General features: G+C 47.7%; 4 protein-coding genes across 4 annotated transcripts; 2 read left to right on the top strand and 2 right to left on the bottom strand.

Moving 5' to 3' along the window:
* Positions 1 to 2,423: 2,423 nt before the first annotated feature.
* Positions 2,424 to 3,976, bottom strand: LOC131215488 (probable tRNA N6-adenosine threonylcarbamoyltransferase, mitochondrial). The gene is made up of 5 exons (XM_058209878.1): positions 3,903 to 3,976; positions 3,706 to 3,837; positions 3,501 to 3,634; positions 2,960 to 3,424; positions 2,424 to 2,888 (listed from the first exon to the last, which is right to left on the bottom strand). The coding sequence occupies exons 1-5, from the start codon at positions 3,974 to 3,976 to the stop codon at positions 2,425 to 2,427; spliced, it is 1,269 nt and encodes a 422-aa protein (XP_058065861.1). The 3' UTR covers position 2,424.
* A 493-nt stretch (positions 3,977 to 4,469) lies between these two features.
* Positions 4,470 to 4,775, top strand: LOC131215487 (anaphase-promoting complex subunit 13). The gene is made up of 2 exons (XM_058209876.1): positions 4,470 to 4,481; positions 4,545 to 4,775. The coding sequence occupies exons 1-2, from the start codon at positions 4,470 to 4,472 to the stop codon at positions 4,773 to 4,775; spliced, it is 243 nt and encodes an 80-aa protein (XP_058065859.1).
* A 102-nt stretch (positions 4,776 to 4,877) lies between these two features.
* On the top strand, positions 4,878 to 11,360 carry LOC131205566 (putative 1-phosphatidylinositol 3-phosphate 5-kinase). Its single transcript, XM_058197719.1, is given in 10 exon segments — positions 4,878 to 5,267; positions 5,327 to 7,049; positions 7,112 to 7,981; positions 8,030 to 9,602; positions 9,672 to 9,768; positions 9,831 to 10,285; positions 10,372 to 10,535; positions 10,602 to 10,763; positions 10,835 to 10,973; positions 11,041 to 11,360. Coding segments are annotated over 10 exon segments (5,622 nt in total). The 3' UTR covers positions 11,090 to 11,360.
* A 622-nt stretch (positions 11,361 to 11,982) lies between these two features.
* LOC131205347 (uncharacterized) lies at positions 11,983 to 16,364 on the bottom strand. The gene is made up of 6 exons (XM_058197414.1): positions 16,321 to 16,364; positions 14,142 to 14,212; positions 13,954 to 14,070; positions 13,650 to 13,878; positions 12,869 to 13,582; positions 11,983 to 12,787 (listed from the first exon to the last, which is right to left on the bottom strand). Exons 1-6 carry the CDS (start codon positions 16,362 to 16,364, stop codon positions 11,983 to 11,985), a joined length of 1,980 nt encoding a protein of 659 aa, XP_058053397.1.
* Positions 16,365 to 17,405: the final 1,041 nt, after the last annotated feature.

Below are 17,405 nucleotides of genomic sequence, written 5' to 3'. Positions count from 1 at the left end.
CATCGTTACGTTTCTACTCAATAAATATTCAATATTCAGTTGGCTAGAAAGGTTGGGCTAAAGACGATCACGGGTAAGAAAAATGTTTCACTGTGAGCAAGGCACCACGCATTCCATTCCGTCCCAATCAAGCGGGTTTTAATTTATGACATCGTAATTTATGTCACTAACAGCTAAAACTGGAAACGATTGCCAAACTCCAACCTGTACCGGAGCCGAGCTCGGCTCGGCACATACGTGATTCTAGACCTGGCTAGATTTGCGTGTCTGACACCAATCTTGGGTGTGCGCACCTCGGTCGTTGCCAATCGCCGCGTTCGTCGCTGACACCATCGCGCAAGTCTAATGAATGTGGTCGCGATGAAGCAATCAGCGAGCGAATCCGATCGAAGGGATTGGCTGCGACGCACGCATACTACGGCTGGGCGTGCCAGGCCGTGGCGTTGTGACCGCATTCGTGCCTTTGGCCCGAAAGGGTTTTGTGTCACACACTCGCCGGGGTGGCCTCACCCAATGGGCCCGCCGAGGGTTCATTAACAAAAGAAAAAGGAAAAGGATATCGTTACGCAAACGATGGCTTTAGCGCCGCACTCATCGGCGTTGTCGAAAAGCATGTTTTCGGTTTTTTGGGGTTTGAGCGATCGGGCGGGCAACATTCCAAGCAGCATCGCGGCACCACACGGCACACAACGCAAACACCGTCGTGCTGGCGCGCGCGGTGGCGCAAAAGTGGCACAAGACACGAAACAATTTCTTCAATGGAATTCCATTCTGTTTATGTGTGTTTATTCGTGGCGCGGTTTCTTCGATGGCTTTGGAAGGGAAACTTGTGCCGCGCGGCGGCCATGGGAGTGCCGCGTTTCTTCGCCGTGTGCTTCGTGCGCTCAGTTTCTTCTCTCATCTCATCTCACCCCGGCTATGTGTGTGCCGTGTATACATGTCAAGCGGCGGAGAGAAAGATCGACGATCGGTGCGGTGGCGTCTGGATAGATAAGCGGGTGGCGAGAGCGAGAGAAAAGAGGCGAACCCCGGCGGAGAGGGAGCAGTGCCGGCGGGATCTTGGAAGTCTCTCGCCCCAGTCAAGTTCCCTTGACTAAAAAGGCACACACAAACCTAGGGCTCGCCGTGCATACCGTTTCAGCACCCGTTAAGATGGCCAGCGTGCGATAGTATAGGTGTTGCGGAGAGGCAGATTATACAAGAATTTGTCACGTCACTTGTTTTGGCTCTTGGGGAACCAGTCGGAAAAGAACAAGGATTTCATTCCACTCTTCTGGCTGCGTAGAACAACAAAAAGGAAGATCGCCACTGGATCCACTGGTCGCGATCTGCGATACGAGAACTCTTCTCTCCAATCATCCGAAGGGGATTTCAAGTGTCGTGTCCAGTGAGCAAAATCAACTTAAAAAAAATATTAGCGGATAATTTGTGGGTTAAAAAGTGGGCACACCAACTCACATGCAAGACATGTCACACCGGACCTGGGAAACTGGGTTCCAACTTTTCCCAGAATGCTGTCGCTGATGGGCGATAAATGATAGTGTCGAGAAAAAAATCACACCCGCACCACCACTACCTTCCTCGTGTTTTGTATTTTCTCCACTGGGCCCCGTACGCCTTTCCGTGCTCCGCTTCGAACGCACCGGATAATACACAAATGCTCAAGAAACTGCATACGTAGCACATTTAGTTTGGACCGCGCTCAGGCCGCCGCGCAACTCGATCGCCTCTTACGCGGTGCGCAAAAGCGAGTCGAGCCCGTCGCGGGCACAGATACCGACGCTCTCGCCGATCATAATTGCGAACCACGGCAGGCACGGCGGCGATCGCGGCACGACGACTGAAAACTTCACAATCTCCCGTTCTCTTTGCGGCTAGATTTCACGATTCACGCACGCAAGTTCCCGTATTCTTCACACAGCACGCACACGTCATGTGCTTTAATCACGGCGACAACGATCACTGACTACCTGACTACACCTGTTTGATCGTACGGGCGATACTGGTTTGTGGGAATCGATCGAAGGAAACTTTTTCTCACTGCTGGCCGCCGGCACCACTACCAGCAGCGCCGTGTGTGGTACAGCGCAAAAGGGGTGTCGACGTCGCGGTATTGGTAGCCATTTCAGCATACACAATTTCCAATGCCTGGAGCCCGCCGGGGGCAGAAGAACCGAGGAAGCTTTCGTCTTTTTTGTGCCTCCTCTTTATCATTGGTTCTCTTTATGTTACCACAGCATTCATTGTCAAGTGTTGCGTTTTCCTTTTTTAATCTAGATGAGTTGGGAACCACTTAAAGCTTCTCATGGGCGGCCGTTTTCTCCGCGGCGGCCAACATACATTAATGCTCCTTCGGGGCAGTTAATGCAAGTCGTCATCCGGTTACATTTATTTTTTTGTTTATTTACTTTAATTTAGCGACAATCAAACAGCATCGTGATTAGGAAATATGTCTACTTTTGCCCATTTGCAGGCCATGTTGGCTCGTTTAACATCATCAACTATGCTATCTCCTATTGCACACTTACCACTGATGTCTACTGTAGCATAGTCTTTAGTTAACTCCTTTGTATCACCGGCAAGCAATTTTTCGACGCCATTCCAAGCAATCATGGTTCCATTGTCAGTACAGTGTCTTTTTTGGGGACGGTAAGAACCGTAACCGAACTGTTTAGCCATTGCACTTAGAGCATTGAAAATGACGTCATTGCAGGCAACACCGCCCGAAATCACCAAACTTCTTTGCTGATCAGTGTTTGCGTATAAGTTGTGTCGCTCACAATACTCAATCGCTCGCTGCGTTCGGTGAAGCATGTGCCGTGTGACTCCTTTTAAAAATGAAGCACAAAACGCTGCATAATCCGGCAGTAGAGCATCGGGACCAAGGTCTTAAAAGAATCAAGGGCACGTTAATGAATCACCGTATTTAATCCACAAAGCAGGCCAAACAATTACTTACTCAGAACAGATTCTTGTTCCAGAATGTGCCTGGTAGCTGTATTTTTCAGACCAGCGAAGCTAAACTGGCAGTCGCGGTATTTGGAGAGTGGTAAAGGAAAATCGTAAGCGGAAGAATCGCTATCGGAAGCTAGGGCAGCCAGTTCAATGGCTCGGCCGCCCGAAAGATGGGCGTACTCGGCAATATTGCGAAGCTTGAGGCGTCGTGCGATTTTATCCATAGCCTCGCCGGGCGCATCATCAAGAGTTTCACCCAACAATCGAAATCGGTGTGTACTTTCAACGAATACTAGCAACGAATGACCACCACTGACTAGTAGGCACAAGAAAGGGAACGAAATATCGGCATTCATTCGTGCCATCAACGCATGGGCTTGCATGTGGTGTATAGGCAGTATCGGTTTGTCATACTTCCGTGCAATATGTTTTGCGTAGCGCAAGCCAATGATAAGGCTAAGGGGAAGTCCTAAAAGTACATGTAAACCCCTATAATCATTATAAGCAAGTCAAACTGATCTCATACATAATTATAATCTACAAACCCGGGCGATTTGTCACAGCCACAGCGTCAACATTTTCTGGCGATATGCCTGCCAGGTGAAATGTTTGCTGCACAACGTTTTCTATATTTGCGCGATGAATGTCTTGCGCCACTGGTGGTATGATTCCTCCAAATCTGTTGATGAAACGGTTATAGCTAAGATAATACAACGAAAACCAATATGAAGGCAATATGAACATACGTACCGCAAATGGCAGTTTTGCTGGGAGTTGACAAATTCACCTAAAACTTTTCCATCGCTCGATACTATTGCCGCTGCCGTATCGTCGCAGCTGGTTTCAATACCCAGAACAATTGGATGCTTGGTAGTAACAAACCTGAAATAGATTCATCACATCAGATTGCTAGCTGTTTCATTTTTTCAAACCTTTTTAAGATGTACCTCCTATAAACTACATTGTATTTTTTTATTCTGGTCAGTTTACAGCTAAAACTTGCGCAACGTTTGAAAATCATGTTTGCGGTAGGCTCAAAAAAATGTCGAGTGAGAATCAATCAAAATAAACCGTACCGGTTCGCCGTCAAAACAAATCATTTCCAAGGTACTTACAAGCTTGTTTGTTACTTTGTGATCAGATTCATTTGAATTTAAATTGATCAAATCTTTAATTTGTTATCAATGGTGCACAGTTATAGCTTAATATATGTTAACAGTTAAATGATAAAGTTAGTCTACAAGTTTAAAAAGCATAAGAATATTCGCAAACATTAAAAACAATTGAATTCAGTACATACCTTGGTTTGTTCAGTTTGACAGATATGTTTACGCGGCGATGATGATCATTGAAGAAGTGAGCACAAATCGAAAAGGCCCTCAGCGGTGATAAACAGAACGGAAAATTTGTCAGGTTTCCCAAAGTAATAGTTTGATAATCGTGCCTAAATAGGTGTAGATCGGTTGCAGCGATTTCGCTTGTATTCGGTGAATGTTATTATTGCCAAACTCCTAATGGATAGTGAGGTACGGTCGGATTTGTTGTTCGGTTGATATACAAATCTATTATGTCTTTGTTGCGATTTGCAGCCCCCCTCCCATGGTCGTTTGATCGATTTGGTGGACAACGAGTGGATCGCAGACGAGCTCCCCTTCGATCACATTCTAGTGCCTTCCGATAAGTTGCCCGATCCGGAGGCGGACAATGGCGATTCGCACATGACGCTGAAAGAGCAGGAACAGAAATGGACCGATTTGGCACTAGCTTCGCTGGCCCCGGATCTGGCCGTCACTGAACAAGTGAACTTCCCTGGTGTCTAGTGTGCGATCGTAAACGAACACTTTGTACACCTACAGGAAGATTTTTCTTTTTATAATAAGCGTTAGAAATAGCAAAGGGAATTGACACAATAATACCGCACCATGAATCGACACTTGCATTCTCCCACGGTGCTGACGGAATTTGCACGTAATTTTGAGGAAGAGCAAGAAACTATTTTTACAAAGTTAGTTAGCAAGCTCACTAACACGAGAACCATCACGAACGAGCCCGCCATTCGGGCAGCAGCCATTCTGCCGGAGGAACCGGTCAGTGGGCAGGATGAATCTGTACAAACTAATGCACGGCCGGTGCCGAAGACTGAAAGTCGAACGGAAAGTTCCGATACTCGTACTACCGCAACGAAAGTTCTACCAACGGATTCGTACAGCCTGCGTGGGTCAGCTTCATCAGTTGTACCTTTGCCCGGCGAAGAACGCTCCTCATCTAACGTACTACGGCGCCTAAGTAATCTAGTTTCACAAAAATCGACGGTAAAGAAACTGTTGTGGCTTTCAGGGTCAAGGTATTCAAAGTTTTCCCATTCTTGCAGACCACACGAAGCTATAAGAACACGGAGCTGCCGAAATTTTGGATGCCGGACTCCACCTCGATCGCTTGCTACGATTGTTCGGTAAAGTTTTCCACCTTTCGCCGCAAACATCACTGTCGGTTGTGTGGTCAGATCTTCTGCACCAAATGCTGCAATCAGGTGGTTACCGGGAAGATCATTAACTGCTCGGACGATCTGCGTGTGTGCAACTATTGCTCAAAGGATGTGCTGACGTACCTGAAGTCGTCCAACATTGCGGCCGATCTGAAGCCTGATTTGAAAGCCCTACAGGATGATCTGTCACAGAAGCTGTCCAGCTTGCAGCCAGCAGTCGGTGATGCAGGTTCGTCGCCAACCGTCTCTGGCAGACGAGGCCAGCGCAAAATATCGGTCGGCTATCAGGAGGAACGGTTTGCAACCAGCGCCGGATCGGGCATCTCGTCTGCTGACCGGAAGTCAATTTTGCAACAATCCAACTCTCTGAAAACGTTGTACGATGAAATGTGCCGCTTATTGCCACTGTACAATCGGGGTCACGATCTGATTGATTTTCTGTTCAGCAAACAAAAGTCATCCAACAGTATGCAGGCCGTTGCGATACTGAACGCCATGATTGACGCGGGATTTTTGATCGCGATTGGAGCTTCTTCACCGGCGGAAGAAGATTCCTTGGAAGTCTCCGAAGAGGATCGTCGTGAACCTGTCGAACATCTGCAGAGATTGCAGCAAACGGACCAAGGCGGCAGCGGAGGCTCGGCAGAGGATGAAGACGATTTGGGCGGAGTGACGAACGAGTTTAGCGAAGATACCGTGTACAAGCTGGCCGTTTTACAAGATCGTCCCGGTGGCGGCGTCAGTGCTCCGGCTTCATCTACCAGCACCGGATACCATTTGGAGCTGAATTTTAAGTCCAGTTCTGTGTTGATGCGTTCCGGCAACGATGATCAGCTGTCGGTGGACAGTGAGGACGGTGCCAGGATTGGTGGGAGCGGTGGTGAGTTTGGTGGCAGTGGCACCACGCTCAATGCGGGCAATCTGACCGATTCCGCTATGGACAGTTCGTACCGAATATCGACTGGCGCGAAGGCGCTACTGCAGGTGTTCTGCGAGCATGAAGAACTTCTCGTTAATCAGCTGCTTCGTGCTGCAAATTTGGACCCATCGTGGGCCAAAACCCTGATCCCGATCGTGGCACGGGTCGCGAATACGTTGCGCTTAGATGCGGCTTACGGAACCGATGCGATGGACATTCGGAACTATGTGTACTTCAAGAAGGTGCCGGGAGGAGAGCGAAACGAATCACAAATACTAGGCGGAGTGGTATTTTCAAAAAACGTTGCACACAAGGACATGCCGCAAAAGGTGGACAAACCGCGCATACTGTTGTTGCAGTGCGCCATCGCTTACCAGCGGGTGGAAGGGAAGTTTGTGAGCTTCGACACGCTGATGCTGCAGGAACGGGGCTATCTGCGGAACAAGGTTTCGAAAATCATCAGTCTCGGACCGAATATCGTGCTGGTTCACAAGAACGTGGCGGGCATCGCGCAGGATTTGCTACGCAATAGCGGTATTACGTTGGTGCTCGACGTCAAACTCTGCGTGCTGGAGCGCATTGCTCGTTTTCTCGATTGCGATATTATCAGCTGCATCGACTCGAACGTCGGACAACCGAAGCTCGGTGTATGCGATCGGTTCCGCATCCAAACGTTCTGCGATGATCAAGGTGAGTTCAATCATAAAGAGCTACGGGCACCGGTCGCTTCTTCTGACAGTCCTTATCCTTAGGTTCTTCGAAAACACTAATGTGCCTCGAAAAGCAGCACAGTCCACGTGGTTGTTGTGTGCTGTTGCGGGGGGCAAAACGTACCGAGTTAGCAAAGATCAAGAAAATCGCTTCCCTGCTGCTGCTGGCGCGCCACAACTGGCGGTTTGAGATGTCTTATCTTTGCGATGTGTACGCGATGCCTCCAACGCCGCGTTCCAGCATATTCGATTCAAAGGAATCAAGTCCTTCCGATGCACCGAAAGCCGCTCCGTCGAGCGAAGGAAAAAATGAAACCCGCACGACAGGAATGACGAAAGAAAACACTTCCATTACTGGTGATGCGCGATTGGTCGGAACATCAGAGACCATAGCAAAGTTGACGACGCGAGAAAATGTGGGCGATTGGAGCGATCCACTGCGGGCTGGAGTCTTGGATGCAACCGAAGATGCCAACGAGGATGACACTTCCTTCGAATTGGCCGTGGAAACACCGAACGACAATCGGTTTCGAGCTGCACTTAGTTCAACGATCCTCTCCCTCAGTCCGTTCGTGGGGTTTCCTCTTCCGTATCTGGAAACGGACAGTGGCCGAAAGTGTGCTCTACGGTGCTACTTTCCCGATGAGCTCTTCTTCTCTCTCCAGCTGGCCGAAGGTGCTTCGAGCTCGGCGAGCGATCGGTACCCTTCACTACCCAACGAAAGCGGTGGAGCAACAGTGGCACAGGACGAGAAAGATAAGCAGCTGCTTCCACCCCATCCATTCGTGACTCACAAGATGACTTCATCGGTGGAAAGCAAAGAAATTCAAACTATACTGGCCAGTTTCTGTGCCTCTGGTGGTCGTTATCCGAAGGTAGCAATGAGTAAGTGTCGATGAAGAACACGCGATTGTGGTCACATGGATAGTTACTGTTCAATATCTGTATTTTTGCTTGCAGTGAGTAGCCGTTCAACGGTCGTTGCCCAACGACCGATCGAAGAGCTCGTGTACCGCGACGCGCTGGACATTGAAAACCATCAGCGTTTGCCGGTGCTATTTTGCAGCTTCAATTACAACGAAACCGTACCGTCCACGTTCTGCGCACCGCCCTCTTACTTGGACATGCAATTTTACGGCCAAAACGATATCATGCTGGGTCTGTTCCTGGAGCAGTACTGCTTCCAAAATTCGTACATGTGCAAGTCGTGCGAACTGCCTATGATGGACCACGTTCGACGGTATGTACATTCTGGTGGATGCATTCAGGTGAAGCTAGCGGAGGATCTGGCCAAAATGGACACCGGTACGATACTGATCTCCTCCAAGTGCACCATTTGCAACGAGTATTCGAAACCTGCCCCGATGTCGCACGATACGTGGTGCTATTCGTTTGCCAAGTTTCTTGAGCTACGTTTCCACGGCCACGCGTACAAGAAGCGGAACTGTGAGGGGCTTTCGGAAGATTCGGACACGGACGGAGCGATGGTTTGTCGCCATTCGTTGCATCGCGATTTTGAGCAAAACTTTTCCTACCAAGGCATTGTGGCGATCTTTCGGTATACGGCCATCGATGTATGGGAGCCAGTGTTGCCTGCGATGTCGATTGTGCTCGCTGTGGCGGCAGCTGCCAGCGGTTCCAACAACCGTGCGATCACCGAGCAGCGGACGGAGGAAATGAAAGGCCTCGCCGTAATGGGATACGATGTGTACGCGAAGATTTTGGAAAAGCTAGCGGAACTGTCCGTCGATACCGACACGTTCGCGAAGCTGAAGAAAAAAGCGAATCAAGATCAGGTCGCCTTCAAGCAGCGGATCGAGAAGGTGCAGAAGCTGATGACTGAGGAAGTCATTTCGGTGGAACTGATCGATGATGCGATCGTGTTGCTTAAACACACGATGGCCGAAGCGATCGAAGAGTGGGAACCGAAGTTGCATGAAATTATTACACAAGCAAAGGGAGCTGCCTCCAAACCAGCGGCGACAGAAAGTGCTAGCAGTACGGTGGCGATCGATAACGGTACGATCGCTACGGAAGATTCCGTAACAGCACATTCCATCGAAAACCCTGCTGCAGGTGACGATGTGACGCTCGTGCACAATTCGGAAGATGTTCCTAGCGAAGAGCAATCCGCCGAAGGCAAGGGTGACACTGAACAGCATTCCATGGGCATCGAAACGAACCCAGAGGATGAAAAATCGGGCCACGTGGGTGACGAGAAGCCGGCGGGAAGAGATAGTATGAATGAAAAGAAAACGGTCAAAACATTGCTGAGTCAGTTTCTGTCGACGAACGACTATTCGCACATTCTAAGCTCTCCGCTGCCTGCAAACGAGCATCATTGCTTGAAAGCGGGTCTGTTCCCAATAGTGGTTAACGATATGGATCTGGGTTCGTGCATCGCGTACAGCCTTATGTCACAAGAGTACCGGAAAATGTTGGAAACCATGAACAGCGGTGGCAGTGGTGGAGTGTCCACGGTGGGTGTGGTAGACAATAGTCCCAATCTTAAGCGCAAATCACAGTCCGTTAGGTGAGTGCAAGAAAATTGATCGCAAAGTGAAACATACTGAATCATATAAATTATTTATCGAAATTGCAGTTCAAACGAAGCAGATGAAGCGACAGCCGCTGGTCACGTAAAAGCTGAATCAGATAAGAAGCATAAGAACTCCGCTCACAGCGAGATTCACTTTCAGGTATGCATAACTTTACGGTATGGAGATCAACTTGGTGATCGATTGTTTCTCCCTTGTTACAGGACGCAAATTGTAATTTTGTCTGCAAAATTTATTTCGCCAAAGAGTTTGATCTTATGCGTTGTCAGATTCTGAAGCGCCCGGTAGTGTCTACTGGTAACAGTCAGCGGGCTGCTGGTGCTGCAACAACCTTGGAGCCCTCCTCATCCAATGGCACTGCTGCCTCGGTGGACGCACAGGACGCGGAATCGAACGATATGATCCTGCGCAAGATGTTTGCCCGGTCCCTTAGCAAGAGCGTACGTTGGGAGGCTCGCGGTGGCAAGAGTGGGTCCAAATTTAGCAAAACTGTCGACGATCGGTTCGTGCTGAAGGAGATGTCGCGCAACGATCTAACGATTTTCGAAAACTTTGCGCCAAATTACTTCGAGTATCTTCAGCGGTGCATTAACTTGAAGCAAATTACGCTTTTGGCGAAAATTTTCGGCGTGTTCAAAATATCCATCAAACGGAAAGAGTAAGCAACTCGTGCGAAGCGGGAGAACTGGGCTCTGATATATCGGATCGAAATCATTCACCGTTTCCCTTGTATTCCTTCCACAGTAACACGACGGTCGAGAGTGCCGTCCTGGTGATGGAAAATCTGTTCTGCGGAAAAGAAATCAACGAAAAGTACGACTTAAAGGGCTCTGATCGCAACCGGCTGGTGGATCCTAGTAGTCAGACTGGCAGCGAGTGTGTGCTGATGGATGAAAACTTCATTCAAAGTAGGCTACCTGTTACAACTACGTTGGAGAGAATATGCCTTTTGACATACCCTTCCTTTATTCCAGTGTCCTGGACGAATCCGCTGTACATTTTGTCCCACAGTAAATCGGTGCTAAAGGAAGCAATAACGCGAGATGCATGTTTTCTGATGCAAAACGAAGTAATGGACTACTCACTGCTGGTTGGACTCGATAGGACACAGAAGAATCTCGTGATTGGTATTATCGGTAAGTGTAGGGCGGGTTTTATTTGACTCTTCATTGTCCCATTTTACAATCGGGAACAATTGCACCCGTAGATTACATACGAACATACACGCTCGATAAAAAATTCGAATCGATGATCAAACAATCGGGACTTATGGGCGGACATGGGAAGCTACCAACGGTGGTTTCTCCGAAGGCGTACAAAACTCGGTTTATTGGTGCCATGGAAAGGTAAGGCTGGAACGGTGGACGCCCAAACCCGAATCAAGAGTTAATTGCTTTCGTTTCCGATTTGAAGGTACTTTTTGTGCGTTCCGGATCGCTGGGAGGGATTGTCGAAGAAATGATACCACCGCTTGCACTTCACTTCCCAACTGTTTATGGCATGCGGCCAAATATACATTCTGTGTTTTCAACCAATTCCACGTATTATATGTTTACAAGTGTACTGTTTTGTTACTGGTATCTGGATCAACTATGCTGAATATGTTAATTTCTATGTTAAATACACAATAGAAACGGGATATATCTACTTCAATTTCAGTATAATGCGCAAATACTTGAATGTCCTGTTGAAAATGCAAAACAAAATAAATGAATCAACAATTCATCAAATAAAATCCACATTTCCTCGTAAAAGTTCCTCGACAACGTAAATTCATTCTGCAATACAGTCACATTTGAAGTTAGGCATTATTTTGTTTTATATTATACTTTGCTTCATAACTATCCTTAATTTACTTTTGTTGTTTTGTTTGCTAAAGACATGGTTTTATCTGTTAAAGAAAGTATGAGAAAGTGTAAATCTTGCGCCAGTTGAACCCGTTCACCTCTTTTGCCTGTTTCTGCATACCATGGTTGACCTGTACGTACATACCTTTATGAGATAACGAATAAATTCAAGGTTGGAATTCATGGATTGAAAATGGAATCATAAACCTTGATTATTAAACATTTAATATTAATCTATCGCTGACATTTCGGCCTCATTCATTCGTGACCTCAAACCAAGGGCCTGTTCGAAGGACGATCGTTTGCGGTGGTGCGGTAGTTGGAATTAACTCGATGCGATGGCGAATGATGGCCTTCACTGTAAGGAACTGTTATTTTCCAGCCGAAACGTATTTCGAAAGTGACCAGAGAAACAATATTTTTGTTCATTTTTTGCGTTTATTAGATCTTCTAAACAACCGAACTACACGGTGAACATACGTAGAGACCCTTAACTATATGATCCGTGTTAGTAGAAATGGGAATCGTAAATGGTGGCCGGTTCTGCCCACCGACTGGTACGATGCTTAGTCGGTGCATTCAGTACGACGAACGATTGCGTTCCGGTGCTTGCTTTGTCTACGTTTGTCCCCGGTTGATGCTTTCGGGTGGGTCGAACCGGTTGCTGTTGATACGCCTTCCGGTAGACCGGATTCCCCTCTATCACCTTGGTTCGGTTGCGCTTCTGTTCTGCCTTTCGGTGGAGATCCTTATAGAAGACGATGGGTTCGTTTTCACGCTGGATGGCAATGATGGGCGACTTGGCGCGACGACCGTGCTTTGCAATTCGCACCGGCAAATGCACCGGGCTGGCTGTGGTGCCAACTGGCATTCTGTCCGCTGTTACGGGCCCTTTCGATCCATCTCCGGACGACGTTGGTTCCGCTGTGCTCGTGGTCGTCGCATTGTTGCTACTGCCCACCTTCTCGACCTGCACGGTAGGCAGTGGTGGTTGCAGGTGACCGCCAGAGGTGCTAAGCTGGCTGTCTTGTAAAATTTTCTGCGCCAGCAAGCTGCCCCGCTCCTTCGGCGGTGTGCGCTTCTTTATCATCAGCTCGCGCTGTGCCTTACGATACTCTGGCTGGGAGACGAACTTATCAAAACCCTCCTTGCCATCGGCTGCGTTGGCCGCGTGCACGTTGTACTTGATCGGGGACGGTGTTCTGCGGCCGGTGCGCCGTTGAGGCGGCTTTTCGTAGACGTCCTCCAGATTGATGCTACAGATTGGCTTCTTTAGCAGGGGGCGCGTACGGGGATAGTCGACGTATGAGCAGCTGCGAATGGATAACAATATTTTATTTTGGATGTTAATTAATGCATTCTGCCTACGGTACGAAATAGTAGAAGCTGCTTACCGATACATCGGTGTGTAGTCCATATCACCCTGCATGGCAAGAAAGTTATCCTTCGGTTTGGCCTTCTCCGGTTTGCACTTCATGTGGGGATCTCGAAAGCTGAAACTATATTCCGGCTCCCTCCCGAGGAATTCCCCGTTCAACGATAGATTGTCCTTCCGCACGACGCACTGTGATCGCCACTGATCACTGGCGCCACCCGTCGGTAGCTCCCGGTAGCTCTCCTTGTACTCGGGCCGAAACTCGATCGTCCCGTGCAGGCTCAGGTTGTCAAACTTCCGGATTGGGGCGCTCTTGGTGAAGTGATCGTAGTACTTGTAGCACTCCTTGTACTCGGACGGAGCTTCCCGGAAGTTACCGGTGAAGGCAATGTTGTTCAGTTGCGGTGTCGAGCGGGATTTGTCTGCGGTCAGTGGCAGACCGAACTGGCTCTTGTACTCCGGCTCGAACGTTGCCTCGCCAGTCAGTCTTAGGTTACTGCGGGCCAGCTGCTCCTTGTTATGTAGCTTCGAGTCGGATGCACTGAGATCGTCCCGTTTGTCCTTCTCGCTGCGGTGTAGGTTCCGGTGGCGTGGTTCCATGCTTTTCGGTAAAAAATCGTACGGCAGGAAGGATGACTTGTACTCGGAAGACGCGTCTGCGAGCCCATTGCCCTTGCGACCGCCATCCGGCAGCTTAAAGCTTTCCTCTGGCCGCACCGCCGGTGGCCGTGATCTGAAAAAGTCAAAGGTTTGCGCACTTAGACACCCCAGACATCTGGAAGTTGCATCTCCGCCATTACTTGACGATCGTGTCCTGCGAGTAGCACACGAACTTGGCATGGTTTTCCGACAGTCCCTTCATGGTGCCTGGTTCGATGTGCAGCGAGCTGCTTCGTCGCAATGGCTGTGTCCGTTCGTGGGCTATACTTTGGCGCTGGAACCGTTCGGTGTACTCCGTCCGGCGAACGACGGCCGAAGGTAATGAGGGTTCCGATTTGTTGTACAGCGAAAAGCTGCTCGTTAGATGTTCTAAGAAGACGGGCGGGAGAAAAAAATCTAGGAAGTGACCAACCGAGCGCAAGATTATTGTGGCGCAGAACTTACTAGTGTGGGCTTGCGTAAAGTGCCGCTTCCGATGGTTGGTTAACTCGTCGACCGTAATGTACTCGTGCGGATGCTTGACGGAGTTTCGATCCGGAGTGTACCACCAGCTGCCTGTTCCTGCAAGGTGGCAGATAAAAGTGTTGGGGTTGTTCTAGCTAAGGAAGACCCAAAAACCCGTCGGTTCTTACTATGCCTCAGGCGTGGTAGATCCGGCTCTGACACGAATATATTCCAACCGAAAAGGTCACGGTCGTAAGTCCTGTGGAGAAAGTTAACGAAATGGATCCAAATGAAATTAACTGTACAAAAACAACCAAGAGAGTGAACTGGAGAAAAACAGAACTGCGCCGACCTGTTCTGCACTGCAATTTGGCAACGTTATCTGGAAATTTCAGCCACTACGAAACCTGCTCTAAATGCTACAACATGTCGATACACTCAGTAACTTTTCACTAAATTTTATTATCATCCACAGTACGGCTAAACAAATAAACAGTGTTCGAATGGAACCGATGCGTTCCTGTGCATTGATCCAAATAAACGATAGCGCGTATCGCTAAGCAACTTCTTCGATATTATTTACTACCATTGGCCGTTGGCAAGGCAAAGGTTTATGTTGGCGCATGAAGCAGCAACGGTGCTGGTTCCCAAGCGCAGCTTTTTATGAGGCATTTGTTGCGCTCACGCCCGAAAGGAATGCATTGTAATTTCCAATTGCGGCCAACCATGGATGGGCACGCTTTGAATGGCTTAGAGATCCTTTCAGCGGTATGCATCGATGACTTTGCATATGTAATAGTCCGGAACCCAGTCACCCCCCCAGACCTGTTGTATTTCCAGTGCCAATTGGAACTACCAATTACCAAGATGGTAATTTTTGCAGTGAGATTGTAACATATAGTAGTATTCTTAATCTTAATCTATTATCACTTCTTCCTTTCAAACTGTACAGAAATATAATAATGATAATATAATTCACAGCGACACGATTTTGAAAGATAAACAGGTCCCAGTTTGTTCTCCAAAGAAAAAAAACCTTCAAACATCCTGGAAAACTCGTAAAATAATAAAATAACACACAGAAATAACAGAATATATTACTATTTAGAGCATCACTATACAAAAAAGGAATCTAAGTTTAATATAAAAGCAAATATAAAAGGACGATGCAACAATGTCTCATGTAACATTTGACGGTCTAACAACACACAGTGGAACACTTGACAATTCCAGATTCAGTTAGTTTAGTTGTGTCCAAAGTTTGCGTGCGATAATGCGATAGACCAATTTTATTCCTTTTTCCAAAGCATCTCATAAAAATTGCATATCTGGCTGACGAGCGTCGAATGGGTATCGTTTCGTCAGGACATATGTCCTTCGCAGTCGCTATCGGCGTGTGATGACCTTTACGCACGGTATTGATCATATCGAGATATTCAACACAGTTTATCACCTCGTAACCATTTGATGAGCTTTACTCAAGGTATTATGATAAGCGATAAGCGAGCACTGAATCGCATTTGATTCGAAAAGGTAAGATTGTTCCATATAATTATTTTAATCCTATGTTTCGTTTTTTATTGACTCAAGCTTTAACGAGCAACCTGCGATTCATGATTGTTTCGGGAACGCTTGTTTCATTGTTGATTGAGGCTATGTGCAAATTAAATTTTACTAATATACGTCGTTTTTTTAATATCTCCCGGCAAATGTTGCCAAGAAGTTCAACTTTCGAAAACAACTACATTTCCGTATATTTTTTTCTATTTAAAAATATTCTTTTTATAAGAGGTAAGCTTTAATTTAATAGTAACTTGTTACAGCAAATTGGCCAACGTAGAACAAATGGCAATGAACAAAGCTTCGGCAACTTGTCCTATTGGCAGCACTTTACGTACATAGAGTCATAGAATGTCTACTACCAACGGTGCGCAAAACAGTTACTTAATAGCTCAGCTGGGGCAAGGACGTCGGCTGATGGTCGTGTGTCGCTTGCAATTTTAAATTACTACAACCACACGTGGCTTTTAAAGAGAAAGTAAATTGTTTGGTCGATGAGAACCTCTACTGCTAGAGGGCGGCCCGTACACGTGTTAGTTCCATTTCCTCCAGTTCGCTTAAGCGCATGCATTGCATCCGTTTACGGGCCAATTAGCCAGCGGAAACGTTACACGATTGACCCATTTTTAACGTGCACCAAAATCACCTATTGCCAATTTTAAATCCTTTCACTTTTTCGTGTCGGTCTGGGTCCTGCTGCAAAAGAAACGGCACGGCATGGCTAAATGATAGTCTCCAATAAAGTTGTTGCGGAAAATACCGCAAAATCGTTTTGTGCCGTGGGATACAACAGTCCAACATTCTTACCTTTCGGCAGGACCCCGGTCATGCCGCTGTTTCATGCGAACCATTGTGTGTCTGCAACAATAATTACACCAATAGACGGAACTTTCCTAACGAGACAGAGCTTCACACAACATGGAGCCGTTGGGCGGTAGATTTGTTATTTTAACAATGGGGGGCAGCTCCATTTCGCGTGGCTGTGAGGCACTATTTCTAGACCTGAACTTTGGAAATTTTAATTCAAACATCTATTTTTAACGCTACACTTGCGACAGCGTCACGCGAACTTTTTTCGTTGTACTACACAAATGGAACTTTTCGAAATTCCTCTTACAAACTGGAAAAACTAAGCTAAAGTATTATCACATCACCGAAACTCACTACCTTTCGAAGAAAACAGTATCACATTTGGGTATTTCACGTTTGCGGCACGGAAAAGATTTTCCTTTAACGACATTGACCCCTATCGCCTGGAACGAACATTAACTGGAACGTAAAGTTAAGGGTGTAACATTCCTGAACGCGGCAACCGAGCGGCATTCCACTTCCTGTAGAGCTTTAAAGGAAGAAGGGCGGAAAACCTTAACGTTTATCACTTCATTCGGACCGTTTCTTTAATGTCTGTAGCACTGATGATATCAGTGGCAACTTCGTGCCTTTCAAGCTCCGTACGGATGGACCATCGCGACCGACTCGAGTGACCACGTCACGCGGATAGGCACATGCTTCGTGGTGGCCCTCCGAGGCGGTACTAAATCTGGACCATCGTGCCAGTCAGTCAGTCAGCCCCGTCGGTCTCCTGGGGTGGTCCTAAAATAAATTTCAAAGCCGAGAGACCGACCGCAACTTCGGAAAACCTCGCATGAAGGGGGTTCCACAAGATCCTTCGGGTCTCCCAAACCGAGGGCCACCGTGGTCGGAACTGACCAACCCACCAGGAACACATGCAGGGAGAGAAAGCGGAATATGCCACACCTTGACCCTACCATCTCAAGGCAACGCTCGGCAACGTGGTGAACTAATCGTTATTGCTTTCCGTACCGCAATCGTTCATTAATACCAACGAAGGTGCCAGCCGGAACTTCCAGGATCCCGTGTAATGGATGTGT

Source organism: Anopheles bellator, chromosome 1 (assembly GCF_943735745.2).
Source record: "Anopheles bellator chromosome 1, idAnoBellAS_SP24_06.2, whole genome shotgun sequence".
NCBI lineage: Eukaryota > Metazoa > Arthropoda > Insecta > Diptera > Culicidae > Anopheles > Anopheles bellator.
This window is presented reverse-complemented; position numbering and strand designations above follow the sequence as displayed.